We start from the raw sequence: 16563 nt of genomic DNA, 5'->3' as shown, positions 1-16563 counted from the left end.
AGGGTTTTCAACAGCCAGGATGTGATAGTAATTGTTATAACTTTGGCTTATTTTACCAAAACTATATTATCTTAATCAGTGTTTATCTAGGAATTTCATGCCATTTTGCAAGAAATTTCTGGAAACAAAGAACTTTCTCTGTATTTCAAATGGCAGATCTAGAAATAGTTTCCCACAGAATGATGTAGCATAACAGTAAAAACAAGAGTACTAAAGTATAATAAATGTAAAAGCAACTACTGTAATATAATAGGTAGAAATAAAGCATGTATTGAATATGAAAGAACATTGTAATAGGAGGTTATGGATATAAGTGCAAAGCTTACTGAGCACACAGACCATTGCAAGGTGTTGAATATTTTTCACTTCTTCACTTTGAGGCTGCCTGCAGAAAGAAAAAAATGGGTAATATTTTCCAACAGAACCTTGACATGAACGTTTGTTTGAAGGTTTCCAAACCGTAGAGATGCTTCTCAAAGCAGTGCTTCACATGGCTTTTGGGGAGGTGGTAGAGAGGCCCCGTTAGTCTCAACCGCTGTGCTCCTGTCCAGTCCCCTCCTCTATGAGTACACTCTGTAGTGTGGCTCCAATTAGAAGATGTGGTTGGATCAGTTATGGCAATGTCAATGTTGGGTGCACTTGGATCACAACCTGAAAACCACAAGGACTGATTTAGATCATTTATTTTGGGTAGAATGCCCAGTGGGGGCGGGGTGGTCTCGTGGCCTTGGAACCCCTGCAGATTTTGTTTGTTTTTATTTCTCCAGCCCTCTAATTTTTTTTTTTTCCTGTCATCCCGACCATCGGACCTTACTTTATTCTTTGTTATTTAGTATTGCCTAATTTTTATTTTTATTTTTTATAAATTTTTCTTTCTTTGTCTTGTAAAGCACTTTGAGCTACATCATTTGCATGAAAATGTGCTATATAAATACATTTTTTTTGTTGTTGTTGTTGTATGACATTAAATGTTAAGATCTTCTTCCATTTGGGTTAAAAAGATGACAGATGTTTATGTAATGTCTATTTACTTCTTCAGTGTGATGATCCTACTCTTGAATTTGTTAAAGTCCTCATGTTTTATAAATCTTCAAGGGAAAAGTAAAACCAGGTTGGTACAATAGGTCTGTGCTGCCACCTCACAGCTCTGAATTGTCTTGCATGTTCCTTCTGTGGTGGCCTCTAGTTTTTCTCCCACATCTGAAATTGACCCAGTAGCAGTTTTAGGGGGGATGTGTGTGTGATGATCTGGCACACCATTCATGGCTGCACCTAATGGTGTCAGGATGGGCAACGGCTCCTGTGATTCAGGGTTGGATAACGGGATAGGAAATGAATGGAAAGAAAAGCACAACATTAAGTGATAATAGAGGCACAGAAATCAACTTTATGTAATGCCTGTGTGGTCCTACTTGGGACGTAGTAACCTCCTGGTTTTTACGCCCACCAAGCCACATTCCTAGAGAGTTACTCCCACTTTTATGCTTATTTGTATTTCAAGCAGATCTTCATTCTGGTTAATATCCAACTAATGTTCTCATCCTGTCATAATTACCTGAACATACAGTAAAAAGAATCAGAAAGACATGGCATAATCTTTGTCTTTTTTTTTTTAAATGTATGTGCTACTTTCGGGAACAATAATGTAAACTGTCACTAAATTACTAGAAGGAAATTTTAGCTTCCTTATCATTTCTATTGTATGATAAATAAGAAAACAAAAAGAACTTGATCTGCTTTACATGCCTGTGGGTATGAGTGATAAAATGACACAATTCTTGGCATGGACTCCTAATTATAGCTATGCGTATAGCTTTACATGTATATATTTTTTCATCCATTCGTTTCAGTTTTCTCCCTGCAGTCAATGTGGCCTTGTGTCACCAGTTCTGTCAAAGTCACCGTGTTCACTTCACACAGTTGTGTGTCTGTTGTAAAAATGTCTCTTGGAGCTTGGCTGCTGGTTAAAGTTCACCATGAAAGGCACTACATAAACAACTGAAGTGGTAAACTTCTCATTGTGCTTTCTAATGTGCCAGCCCACATGGAGGCTCTAACAGTTATTTACAATATAATCAAGCCCACGTCTGAATATAAACTGGATGTATTGTTATTGTTAATATGAGTTTATCCTGAGCCCAAACTCTTAACATGTGGGAAAACAAAATTCCTTCTAACTTTCATTAAGTTTCATTTTCATGCTAAGAGTGTTGAAACCATCAAGGATGGTGCTGTCAGAGGTTAAACCCCCTACAAATTATGGGCTTATAGCGCCCCCACAGCTGCCTTATGTGAAGGGAAAAGTTGAAAACTAAAAGGTAAGTGTTACCCAAATGAAATGTACAAGAGTGCCTGTAGACTGCTATAGGCACATGACAGTTCTACCCACACCACTAACAGCCATGTCGTGAAGTCTGCAGGCTTCTGAAAATTTTGGCCATAATAACCATTATCATAGTTTGTGTAGCACTTGGACAATGCAGGCTATGGGCCTGATGAAGTTTCAATCTTTAAAGACAGAGGTTCACTTTGGGTGAAAGCTGGAGGCATGTGACACTGTAGTCTGTATAGGGTGCAAGCACATGGAGAAGGTGCAAATGCCACGTAGGCACCATCAAGGTATGGGATTGAAGCACAGGGTCTGGGCAGTCCAATTGCACACTCCTACACTGACACCTAGTTAGCGTAAGAAGAGATGCAGTACAGGGGAGACCAACATGAGCACAGGGATAGAAGCACCACAATCAGGAGCTGTGTGGTGAGGTGGTAATGCTGCCTGCAGCACCACCGCCCTGATCAACTATGAGCCTGTTTTTATTTTATATTGGGCATTATAAAAATGCTATATAACAGCTTCAGCCTTTTATTACTGATTATAGCTAACATCTACTAATTATCATACCTAACGACACTCATTGCCAGTTCAGCATTGGCAATACTCCAGAAAGTGGCATTGTGCCCATCATCCATTCTTTATCTAATTTAATTAATCCAGTTCAGGGTTGGAGTCTTTTCTAACAACCCCATGCATTACTGCTGTCATTTAACTGCAGAGCCTTGTAACTCACATGCTGGAGAAAAACTGTACTTCCAGAGCAGTTAAGGATTGGGGAGATGCACAAACACAAGACAGACTCACAAACTCCACACAAATGGTGCCCATGCTGCAATTCAAACTCTCAACTTTGCAGTGATAACCCCTTCATTATGGTGTGGTTGCTCCCCAATAGCATTGTTACATAACACTACTGTACCTGCTAAAAAGAAATCCGGTTCTGTATGTGTAGTAATTGCAACACTAATTGGGTCCCAGTTAATGACATACAGGTTAGCCAGTAATTCTTATTTAACACCAAGTTGCCTGAAATGCTCACAAACAGTGATTTTTATTAGCATATGTATTCATTAAATTTTTTATTTTTACGCTCTGTGTTGATGGATACATTGCATAATTTATATATTTTTTTTTTAATGAATGAAGATAAGGGAGAAGGAGGTCCAGTGTACCGATTTACAGAGCTGAGAGTCTTAGTGCACTTCTGACCACACTCCGCTTTATGTCGTATTATTACTGATCAGACTAGTTCTGCTTTGCAAAATTTAAAATGGTGTTTAAAAAAAGTATTATTGCAGCAATGATTACATCTTGCCTGAAGAAGGGGCCTGAGTTGCCTCGAAAGCTTGCATATTGTAATCTTTTTAGTTAGCCAATAAAAAGTGTCATTTTGCTTGGCTTTTCTCTGCAGCAATGAAAGAAAAGCATGCGATTTTAAATCTGCTGTACTTGAATTTATGAGTTAAGATTTACTAGTTTGGTTCAGCTACAAATAACATCTCAAAGAAAGTCAGATGGCTATAGAAACATATAGTGGAACATCAGACACTGACCATTTTCCTGTTGTCAGTTGAGAACTTAGTCAGAGGAACATGCAGTTTACATTTGATATGAAGCTGACCTGTGTGTCTCCATTTTGTGTTTATGTAGTAACAAAGGAGAAGCATACACATCTGAAATTCCATGCTTCTTTCTTAACCTTAAGTCCATTTTCTAACCACTTCTTAGAGGTTTATCACAGGGCACACCTTCACGCACACACACAGCCAGTGTCTATATCAAAGGCAAATTCAAGGCATCAAGCCCTCTGGAGTCGCTCAAAGTAAAGAACATTAGAAGGATCGAAAAGTTTTAATAAAAACCGGCCATTCAACTCAATTTCCATTCACTTAAGCTTTTTTGAAATATTGAGATTTGAAGGTCTCTAGAGTACTGTTTTCTACTTCAGTGCTTGGTATCCATCTACATGCATCTCTTGTCCTCCATGCTGTTGCTTCTAATAAACAGCAGTGGATCTCTTTATTGTCTGTTGGAAGCAAACAATCCCGTTAATATTTTAATAAATGACAAGTCAAATCAACATAAGCACTGTATGCATGTCTTCTGGAATAAGCACTGCAATGAAAGCAGCATCACCACAAAAGCTGACTGTTTTATACTGATTTTAATTTTTTCTTTTCATGCAGAATTTAACAGAACTCTGGAGCAAGATATCACTGATGACACAAGCAAGGATTTTCAGAAGCTGCTTCTGGCATTGGTGCAGGTACTGACAATACAGATACAATCTCCAGAAAACATTTTTGAGCTCATAATGTGCTAATTTAAACTCTCAAAGTTTAAGCCAAGAACCAAACCGTAACATCCTAAATCATTAAAACAAACCTTTCTTGTCTGATCGCTGGTTTAGGAGCCTTGCAAATGTAAGCCATCCGGGGAAATGTTTCATGGAGTTGTCTCCTGAGTTTTTTCAGAGGATAAGTAGGTGTAGAAAATAAATGGTTGGATGGATAATTTGCAATTTTATTTGTGATATTCCAGTGTTATTTACAATATACATTTTTTTAAATGAGAGGCGGTTATTTTTTTGCACTCTGCTTAAGAATTTTTTACTCTTTTTAAGGTATTGTACACTCAATATTTGGAAGCATTGTCTATGTTTGAGAAAATTAAAAATTTCAGTAGACCTTTTATCGTGAAAATTTAAGATTAAGGCTCTTTGCCAGAGTTTGTATTATGATAAATAATTTCAATCCAGCCTATCTATACACACTGCATTCACACAATACGTACATTTAATGTGATAGCACCTCACATTATTGTGTTTGTGTGAATTTCTAGGTGAAAATGAAATCATTAGAGTCCAGTCTCAGAGACTCTATGTGGCTCCAGTTTTTTACTCCAGCCAGTTTCACAATCAGGGAGTCATTTTAGTTCTAACTGATCTCATTTAATTAGCTAATCTTGTTTCTTAGTCTGAATTTAGAAAAGAACTGTATTATGAGATTTACAGTCTAAAGAAATGTAGAAGTTTTTGCATTAACTCTCTTTTGTCCTTTTCTTATAAATGTAGCTTTTTCTGTTGTGTTTACTCCCTGTATCGTAATCCTAATTTTGACGGTTAACAACAAACGATGTAGACAGCGGGGGCAAGTGACAGTGAAAGCTGACAGGCCCAATGCTAGATATTTTCAGAGCTGGTTTTGCTTAATTTTATTGGAATCTAGTGAACGTTTATGTGTGTCAAATAGAGATACTTGTCTGTTTTTTTTTTTTAATCTAACCTTTAAGATATTTCTCATCAACATCGTGATTTTCTGTCTGTTTTTACATTGGTGCAGGTACTGACGACACAGATACAATCTAGGCAAACCATTTTTGAGCTTGTGATGTTGTAGTGGTCTGGCACCTCTAAGATTCCCACTGTCGAAGACACAGTAATTTATTTATTTTTTTTAGTGGAGATTCCAGGGATGTACCCAGCCTTGGCCTGACCCTCACACACTCCCTTGCAGAGACAAAAAGCCACCGGTAATAAAACAGCAAATAAAGAATGCATTAATAATAAATGAAAACAACAATCCCACCCCAGTTCTCCTTACAGCGATGCACAATCAACACGAAAACAAACCACAACAATAATCACACACAGTAAAGTCCATGAAAAAACAGCAACTGATGTAATGTAAAGATGAAGGTAAATAGTCCAGAGATCCACACGTTGAAGGGGAATATAAAGATAGTCCTACTGGTAGTTCTTGAAATGGTGAAGACGGGTGGATGGTTCAGGAGCGCTCCTTTCTTCACAGGATGCCCATAAATCCACATACAGTCCTCACATAACAGGAAGACAGTAGACAATCCAGACTCCAATCCAGGACAAAATGAGAAGGTACAGGTATCAAAACGGAAGGTAGACAGATAGGAACTTTAGACACGAAACACAAAGTACTTTTCTTTTTTTTGGTAACCCTAGCTCCCTTTTAAATGTCACACCGGCCTCTTTGTATCCAACAACCCCTGCACCCTCAGCAGATGACCAATCAGAGCCACTGCAGGGACTGCTGGGAGTTGAAGTTTCAAGCACCGCTACAATGTGCCAATTTAAACTTGCAAAGCTTTAAATCAAGAACCAAACCCTAACATCATAAATTTAAAAAGTATTTTGGTTATTTAAGTTGTTATTTATTAGTGACTAGGTAGAGTCATTTCTCTGGTTCGACCCACCAGGAAGTACAACTTGGAAGGATGTTCAAGTGACATTTCCCACAGGGAAGCTCCAGTTTCGCATCATTCCCATCACTTATGAACACAGCATTAGCTTGTTTTCTGTAATGGGTTTAAATAAGTGGCTGTTACTTCAGTCTAAAATTACTTAATCACTATTTTTGTCGTTACATATTAACAACAATAATCCTGCCATTCCTGCAAAATACAAGTTAGCACATGAAACCATGTTAAATGGTAGCATAACTTGTATGATAATGAAGCTCTTAAGTAAGCAAACTAATGTTACTGTAGAGGAAATGGGGTGATGTATAGTTTGTCCAGAGTTCATATCTGAACTCACAAATATAGTATATAATTACATATAAATATAATTAGATGTTAAATATAATTAGATCACCCTTATTAATGTGTGCATTCCTCTCTCTGCAAATGGGTACTCAGCAGCAGAAATGATTCACCAACACTTTAATGGTGATTCATTCTGACACTGAGGTTGCAATATGCGGTGACTCCAACCATGTGACTTTGGAAAGAACAATGACAAAGTTTCATCAGTTTGTGACATGTTCCACTTTTGGAAATAACAAGCTGGACCTGCTCTATGCATATGTTAAAGACCCCTTTAAGTGTAAATGTCTGGCGCCTTTGAGCAGATCTGACCCCAACGTAATTCATCTTGTTCCCAGCTGCAATCCTGTTATTAGACAGCAACCTGTTACACCAGAATAGTGGAGAAGTGGAGCCTGGAGGCTGAAATGGATGCTTCTAAATAACAGACTGGGAAATGATATTGAGGGACAGTGGTACCCACAAAGACAGTATGCTGCTTTCTAAGCAACAAGCCCTGCATTACTGAGGAGGTAAAAGGTCTGCTGAATTAGAAAAAGACAGTGTTGATGTCCAGTAACAAAGAGGCTCTGAAGGAAGCACAGTGAGTGCTTAAGAAAAAGCCGAGTGAAAGAAAGGAAGCTTTCAAATATCAAATAGAAAACAAACTCACTCAGAATAACATGAAGGATGTCTGGAATGGACTGGGCATAATTACTAGACTCCGGCAATCCAGGGCTCAGGCGCTAGAAGGGGATGTGAACAAAGCTAATGCCCTGAGCCAATTTTTTAATAGAATTTCCCTTCCACTACAACCTTTTTCAGTGACCAGTCCCCCAACACCATCCCTATTACATCAACAACTTCTGCCACATCAAGTATTCAAGGGGGCAATAAAGCACACAGAATATGAAAGCTTTCAATTTGTGTGTGCAGCTTAACATAGTATGGCCACAATGTACATCATTTATATAAAGGATGCTTGAGACTGTATGCTTCACATTGAGGTGAACTTTGGCAGGTCCGAGTTAAAGTGTGTTCCTTGGAGGGTGTGGGTACACACTGCAACTTTATAGATGGTGATAAACCAACATACCATACATAAGGAGATGTATACACATCAACTTTCTCAAAGCAGTCTAAGATGTAACCCAACAAAGCAGAAAATAACCAAGAAACATAGCTGACTTATCAAAATTAATATATTTTGCACCCTCCCCATCAGAAGCAATGGTTGCCTTAAGTCTTCATGTTCAATAGATGGGGCACTGCAAACATTAATGGTGAGGCTCATGTTGATTACGTAGATTTCAACCTGTCTTAGACAGGTAGTACAGTTAGTATACAGTAATCCCTCGCTGTATCTCGCTTCAACTTTCACGGCTTCACTCTATCGCGGATTTTATATGTAAGCATATCTAAATATATAACGCAGATTTTTCACTGCTTTGTGGGATTCTGCGGACAATGGGTCTTTTTACTTCTGATACATGCTTCCTCAGTTGGTTTGCCCAGTTGATTTCATACAAGGGACGCTATTGGCGGATGGCAAAGAAGCTACCCAATCAGAGCACACAGTTAAGTTCCTGTGTGCTGATTGGCTCCGCGACGGAGCACCAAATTCGATTCCGCTGCGTTAACCAGGAAGTCTCGTCTCGCTCATTCAGCATCAACGTGCTCCTGCTACTGCTTCAGGGGCCGTGCCCAAGCGCCAACGGAAGATGTTAACGACTGCCGAAAAGGCAAAAGTTTTGGATATGTTGAAGGAAGGGAACAGCTACACTGCTGCAGGACACCATTACGGCATCAATGAGTCCACGATTCTTTTTATTTAAAAAGGAGGAAAAGAATATAAGATCTATGGCCGCAGTGTCCTTTAACCAGGGCGCAAAACGAGTTGCAAGTGGACGTGATAAGGCGGTAGTCTGGATGGAATCTGCTTTAGGGATTTGGATTGAAGAGTGCCGGAAGAAGAACAATGGCGGTGCAACACAGTCGCCTGAAGAGGCTCCTTTAGAAGAGCTGTAACGCTCTCCTTTGTTGGGCAGTAAAATTAAACTCATCGTTATCAGACAAGTTGTCGTGTCATTATTGGTGGGTAACAATTAATTTTCTACGTACAGTACTTATTACATGTACATAGTTTAGTGTCACTGTACACACATTTTACTGTATACAATTTTTCTTGCATTGTACGTATTTATTGCTGGTGGCCTGTCTGTTGTAATGGCTGTAATATATGTGATATCGGAGACGCTTGATATCTTTAAAATAATATTTAGGTTTTACTGTATATAAATAGTGTGTTTACATACATAATTTCAACAAATCTTACCTAATATCTAAGAGAATACAAAGGGTTTATGCTGTATAATTGTGCGGGAAATGTTTATAATAGTGTGGGAGAGTTTATAAGGGCTTAAAATATATAAAAATAACCATATGAACATATGGTTTTTACTTCGTGGATTTTCACCTTTCGCGGGAGGGTTCTGGAATGCAACCCCCGCGATCGAGGAGGGATTACTGTATAATTAAAATGTTAAAGAGTTGTCTGTCTGCCACACACCCTTGGCCCTTGAAGCATGATCTTCATTTCAATCGACAGCTTGTGCTATGATTTGTGCAACATGACTCATGAACTGGATGTGTAGGCCACGGTGGCCTGACTTTGGGCTTCAAGTCCTCCTCATGGCAGGTAGAGATGCTACTATGAGCATCATCTCACAGTAAATCCACAGCAGCACACGCTGTGTGACATACAGTAGGTCAGTCACAGCACAGTGACGTGCGTCATGTAGCATAACTGACACAAAATCAACAGCGGAGCAATCACACCACATGTCTGGCTTGAAAACAGCCCTAGTGACAGAGTGACATTACATGACCAACCTCTGCAGAGTGACCGGCGGTGCTGTGTTTCGTGAGAGGTGCACACACCACCTAATCTGATGTGTGTTCATGCGACATACCTGACAAGAAAAGTAAAGTGGCGACAACTGTTTAAGGTGACCTGCGTTGACAGGCCGGCTGATTGTAATAACACACTCAAGTCAGACACTCCCAAACTGAAACACTCTGGCCCATCTGTATGCCAGACTCACCCCGTGATGAAGACTGCACACACGACAGCCACAGACAAATATCTACCAAACTAACTAAGAGATGTTCGAGTCCTCCAAACTCTTGTTCACATGCGAATGTTGCTTTAACATCTTTACCTCAATGTGTGTTTGATGAACACTACTTGGGAATGTTGGATTGACTGTGTGCTTAGTTTGGAGCAGAATATTTTCTGGGGCATCAAAACACTGTGTTGTCAAAATGCAAAATCGCTGCTTGCTCTATATAAATCACCACACATACTCAAAAGACATTAGGACTGCCACAGGAAGAAACCTTTACAGCACATCAACCATGGTATCAAGAGCATCCTTGGGAGCCTCAATCAATGATCCCCCAGGCCGTGCGTGTTCAGAACTCATAATCAATTATAATGGTGGACTTCACCCCTTTCTATTCCCTTTTATTTGAGGACTGGAGGTCCGTGTGTTCATAGAGGCACCATATAATGTCTGTAAAGTTGCTTTTGTGTGTTACCGAAAAGGCATGATGGCCCAGATCATGAGAACTCCCCGTTTGACATGTTCTGCCTGACAGAGATGTTCTCCAAGCTCTGCAGAGTCTGCATGGCCTCCCTGTGTCTTTTGGTTTTTTTGCAGGGCAGTTCATTTCATGCCACACCCCAAAGACACACAGGTTTAGGTTGTTTGGTGCCCTGTGATCAACTGGCAACCCTGAGACGGGCTCTGGCTCTCTGCATTCCCATGTTGAACAAAACGGCTTCAGAAAAAGTGTAATATCTTAAAAAATAATGAAAGAGAAATAATCTTAAGGTCCTTTGGTGACAAGTTAAAAGGATTGCTTCATTTGTTCTGTCAGTGCTACGGCATGAAAGTTCATACCAAGATGAAAAATAAAATACAAACTTCATCTTCTTCTTCTTTTTTTAATACATTAGGGTAACAGAGCAGTTCATTCTGGAGTGATTGATTACAACCTGATAGATGAAGATGTCAAGGTAAGTGAGAGTGGCTTTACCACATGATGTCCATTATACTGCTGTCTGACTGCACTCTTTGTGATTTTGGACACAAGATACGAGAGTCTGCTAGAAATATCTTGGGATCTTAAACTCTTGTAGTGATCTTGAAAATGCACCAAAGTCAAGTTTTCAATTCTGTAAGATGTGTAGGTTGTATTAAAGTGAAGCCATAAGGCCACCGTGATGTGCGGTCTAAAGAAATTGTGCTATTTGTTTTTCGGCCCAACATTATACACGGTTTCATTATGGCAGTCTAATGACTGATGACTTCAAGTAAGCCTTCACAAAGAAAATAATGCCATTGAGACATTTCACACCAGCATTACATCACTCAGAGTCAGTCCTTTGTGACTAGTAAAGCCCAGCAAAGCAAAAAACAAAAAAAAAATATTCACATTTTTATATAATAATATATAAAATATGTAATATTAAATAATATATAAAATATATAATATTAAAGTCTGTGAATAAAAAACACACCACACCCTTTTTAAAAACCTGGATATGCCCAGCACATGACTTACCCTCTATAAAATTATGATTTTAGCATGAAAATATTAAAGGCCAGTATTTTATTATATGAAATTAAATGACTGAATCATATCTTTTGGGGGAAAAGGAGAGTATCTTTCCTCCTGTTGCACTGCAGGTGAGCCACAATAACATAAAGAATATTTCTTGAGCAATTCATTTTACAATGCTAATGACATTACCATGTTTAACGTGGATCCACACACAGATCACTCACTCCTTGGGGTAAGCTAATCCAGTGAGGCCTAATAATAATAATAAGAAGAAGAATTCTTTGCATTTATATAGCGCTTTTCTCACTACTCAAAGCGCTCAGCAATTGCAGGGTAAGGGCTCAAGGGCCCAACAGAGCAGAGTCCCTATTGGCATTGACAGGATTCAAACCAGCAACCTTCCGATTGCCAGTGCAGATCCCTAGCCACAGAGCCACCACTCCGCCCTAAAACACTGTTGGGATACGGCTGGATATACTGAAGGCACTGGACATTGTTGGGGTCATCCGTTTTGGGGGGACAGTTGAGACAGTAAATTCTGGATGGACAGGGTGGCAGTCTCTGTGCTTAAAAAGGGAGATCACACTGGCATCACACACCTCTGCCTCCAAATTAGAGTCTATGACAAAATGTTGAAAAGATGAGCCTGGCCAATCTCCAAATCTTAGGTTTGTGATCGAGTAAAGCAGATATGGTCCAGTCATTTTTGGTTTTGAGAGAGATTACCAATCCTGTCTACATGTGTTCTTCGTGGCATCCTGTTGGGTTCCAGGGTGATCACTGCATGCCATATATCTGTGTATCATGAGTGATGTACAGTATCTGTGGAATCTGTGTAAGGTCAGTGTAGGCCTCTGCCTCCTCTACATCTCATCTCTGCTCTTATTGGATATTTTTAGTATTGTATATAAAGATGCAGTTGAGATTTGCATGTTGGAAAGTCCTAATTAAAATAGCGTCACCACTGTTGTAGACAGGCAAGTACGAAAAATAGTGGATTGTACCCCATTGGTGTCCTGCGATTGGGTCATTTCATGCCTCAGTTCACTATGACAATGTAAAGGACAAAGGCTTGTGGCAGCTTGAGATTAATACAGTGGTATCACATGTCCAAATTCCCTCAATTTTGTATGAATGTCTCTTACATATTGGGTCTCCTTCTAGTAAGCTATGGAAAAAAGTGTCTCCAAATGGGATCCATGTACGGGACGGACAGTTTGGTCTAAATAGTTTTTTTCTTTCTCTATGTTCTCATTATATTACATAGGCACTGCGAAAAATTGACACCAACACAAAGAAGCCAGACACCGATGTGTGGATTCATATTTTTACAGCACGGAGTACAGATCATCTCGAAAGAGGTACAGGCCAGGTGTAGTATGGGAGGGGGACTGTCGAGGGTCACGGCATTGGACTGATACTACAGGTGCTGACGTCAAGTTCAGAGACGCTACCCAAAACTGAAGTCAGCCTTCAGCACTTTTTAAAATATTATTGGATTTATGATCTTCTGGTGAAACGTCCACAACCACTGACATCAGAAGCTATGGGAAGGAGATTTAGAATAAAAATAATACTGATGGGAAAAGAAAAACAACACTCGTCATTGGACTGAAATTTAACTTTCACTGCTGAAATAAGAAAATAAATTAGAGGAAATAAAAGGAACCAACAAGAACTGTGCAAATTGCGAACAGTCGTCCTGCAGTGTCTTGGGTGACCGCCTGTTGTGGTCACCACTGCTTGACTGCTCCAGCACAACCTCTGAATCTGCGGCTGCAGGATGTTATTCCGCTCCTGCAGAAGGGTCTGATGAAGTTGCTGGACTTGAGCAGGTAGAGAGTCACATTTCTGGATGCTGTGGTCCAAGGCAGCACGTGAACGCCGCAACTCCTCAGGACAGCAGCTGTCTGTGTGTAGGGTTGGACATCTAGGGGGTATGAGCAAGTCGTCTCATACAGGTTTCCATGCACCAAGAGCAGCAGTATGGAGTCCGTATTTGTGGGTCTCTGTCTGCTGGCAGTTTTATCAGCAGTATGAGTGGCGGCTTTGAACCATTCTGTCATTCTGATGTGTCAGTCTGTGGTAACTTGAGGGTGGCCAGTTTAATTGTCTCCTGCTGAAATCAGGACACAATGAAGCGTCTTAATCTATAGCGCCTGGCAATGCCGGGATATGAAATACCAGTATGCCAGTGGCCCACTCCCTTGCTTCTGGTAACATTGGGGGGCTCATCCAGTCCATTTAGTGTTTTGGGATGACCTAAGCTCTCTGAATTGAAGCCTGAGCAGGCCTTGTTCCACTGGGTGAACTGCACCTAATGAGTGGCCGGACCTCACTGCACAAGCTGGACCGCCGCTCAGAGGGCTACAACAAGCACACCGCCTTTTCTAAAGTTACGCAGGCTGCTGCTTTTGTAGTTTTATCAGTCCAATAAACTCTGATTCTTTTTTCCATCAGTATATTTTTCTTACACTTGGGACATAAACATGGATGTTACAACCAAATGTTTTGTTTTTTATTGTTCATTAAGGTAGAACCGAATTTTTGTTGTTTTTTTGTCTTTTCCTTTTTTAAGGAGTTCGTAATCTTAGCTTTGGCACACATGTAAGTGCTGTTCTGGTGACCGTGTGCCATACTGTAGGAGACAGTCACTGTGTTAAGGCTAATCTGTTAACATCCCTGCCTCTTTTATGTTCAGTTTTCCAGCAGTATAAAGAATGCAGCAACCAGGATATCGAAGCCACCATTAAAAAGCTTTACACTGGGGACCTCCGCAAGTGCCTCACTGCTCTTGGTAAGACCAGCAGATTGCTTGTTTGGACCTCTGGGAGGACGCTGTTCTCATGTTCAGCTGTTGCTGTACTACTGTTAGGGCAGCACAGTGCTGCAGGGGTACCGCTCAGGACCACTGGGTGTGAATCCTGGCCAGCTCACAGACCACATGGTGCTCAAACAGTCTGCATGTGGTGGTCTTTCTCTGATACTGGCCCTGTATGTGCTAAGGTGGGCGTGCATGCCCAGCTATTCTCAGCCATCAACTCGGGTGTCATCCAGGGTTAATTCCTGCCTTGTACCCAAGGCTGCTGCTGGATTGGCTGCAGACCCTGAACTGGATGGAACCAGACTGATCAAATATACTATTGACAAATCGCATGTTTTTGTGATTAAGCTAACCATCTAAAATCTCCAATGACCTTTTGGAATCGGAAAGCTGCCTCATCCTGCTATTACATGGAACGCATGACAAGCTGACAAACATGAAAAATAACAGAGAAAAGTGTTATCTACATAAAATGCTAACAGCCAGGTCCTTAAAGATTTATGGAGTGTTTTATAAACATACAAGCAGATGCCTGCTGTTCAAAATTAAAGGCACCCACGTCAACATTACTCCTGAAGGAGACTTTCAAGAATGTAAAATGTGTGACAGTTGCTTTGAAGCCAAGAACTTCCAAGTCTGACAGGCTAGTCAGGGTCTGCAGGCTCCTAGCAGAAAAATGCAAAGAAGGTAAGAAATTGCGTCTTGAAATGCTGCCTGACATGTTTCCAAAAATAATGCAGTGTTCGTTTTATTTTTTTAGTTTGTGCCATTCAGAATACACCTCTTTACCTTGCAGAGATTGTACACAATTCTTTAAAGGTGAGTGCAGTAATCTACTTTTGCAAATTTACTTCTGGCTTCATTTTTAATAATCAGTAGGCTTTTCCTAACTGCTCCATTGTCCTTTAGCATTGAAAAATGCAGAAGTTGTGTATTTGGTTAATTAATGACTACATTATGATCGATAATGACCGATTGAGAGGGTGTCCTGCAGTGGGCTGAGGGTTGTTTTCTGAGACCCACTGGTGAAAAAGCAGGTTCAAGATAAAGAATGAATATGGAAATAAATGCTTTGCACCCCATAGTTTCAACTTGCATTGCTGAATTACGCAGCTGACTGGATGTCCATCTGCTTTCTAAAACCCTGCTTCTGGTTTGGAGCCAGGGCAAGGAAGGAGTCAAACCTTAATGGGATGCCAGTCTAGTGCTGGACAAAGTCATACTGGGGCAATTTAGTTACCACTTAACGTAATATGTATACAGTACTGTATGTTTTGGATGTAACTGGAAACTGGGGAACGAAGTTCTCTTTAATAATACAATTGTGTGCAACTCTCTGCTGGCAGGAGCACCGCCATGTGTCGCCAAGCACTGCAGATGATTCAAAATGTGGTGGCACATGTGGTGTTCAACCAGCCTAGGTGGCCACATACAATGTAGTTAATGGGTCAGCTCCCACATACATACATATATATATATATATATATATATATATATATATATATATATATATATATATATATATATATATGCACACACACAGATTTAAATTTAAAGTTTAGGATAGCAAAAACTGGAAAAAGGAAATATCAGAATATTACAAATGGGCCTTCTTCAGGGAACAACTAATAAGTTACAAGGCTTAATTTAATTGCTGTTGAATGTCTGTAGGTTGTAAGGTGAAGCAAACAATTTGCACAGGTGTCCCGGCTTCTGTTGATTACTTAAAAACCCTCTGTGTGTCTTAACATTAGAATCCGTAAAGCCCACGAAAAAAGTTGTAATCCCAGGCCACCTTAAATTCCTTTGCACCTTTCCATCAGCGTCTTTTGTTTTGCAAATGTGTCGATCAGCACAAGTAGCCTGCTAAGCCACTCTCCCTGGGCACAACTCAAGTCTGCTTATCTGGGTGTGAGGTGCCTTGAATTGTATAGTGTAGATAATATCTCGTTATTTAGAATACATACATACATACATACATACATACATTTCATGTGTGTTCCTTGTCTACAACGATCTGAGTAAATGCAGGATAATGGGAAATGCGAGGCAAGAAATGTTGAATACATAGTTAAAACAGAATTTTTTTTCATGTTATAGTAAAAATTAATGTTTGAATACTGAAGTCCAAATATCAAATAAACACTTTCACAAAAGGTATAACAAACAAAATCAACAAAACAATTACACTTTTATTCAAGAATATAACCAAAGAAAA

The 16563-nt window shown here is 39.9% G+C and overlaps 1 protein-coding gene across 1 annotated transcript in view; it reads left to right on the top strand.

The window, feature by feature from the left end:
• Positions 1-16563, top strand: part of LOC114646737 (annexin A2-like) — a 109407-nt gene that overhangs the window by 86608 nt on the left and 6236 nt on the right. The window contains exons 8-12 of the mRNA XM_028795058.2: positions 4522-4601; positions 10914-10973; positions 12789-12882; positions 14223-14318; positions 15106-15164. Of these exons, the coding sequence (XP_028650891.1) occupies positions 4522-4601; positions 10914-10973; positions 12789-12882; positions 14223-14318; positions 15106-15164 (389 nt within the window). The remainder of the gene's footprint in view (positions 1-4521; positions 4602-10913; positions 10974-12788; positions 12883-14222; positions 14319-15105; positions 15165-16563) is intronic.

The sequence above is a fragment of the Erpetoichthys calabaricus genome, chromosome 2 (assembly GCF_900747795.2).
Source record: "Erpetoichthys calabaricus chromosome 2, fErpCal1.3, whole genome shotgun sequence".
Lineage (NCBI taxonomy): Eukaryota > Metazoa > Chordata > Cladistia > Polypteriformes > Polypteridae > Erpetoichthys > Erpetoichthys calabaricus.
The sequence above is the reverse complement of the archived record's forward strand: the minus strand, read 5'-3'. Positions and strand labels throughout refer to the sequence as shown.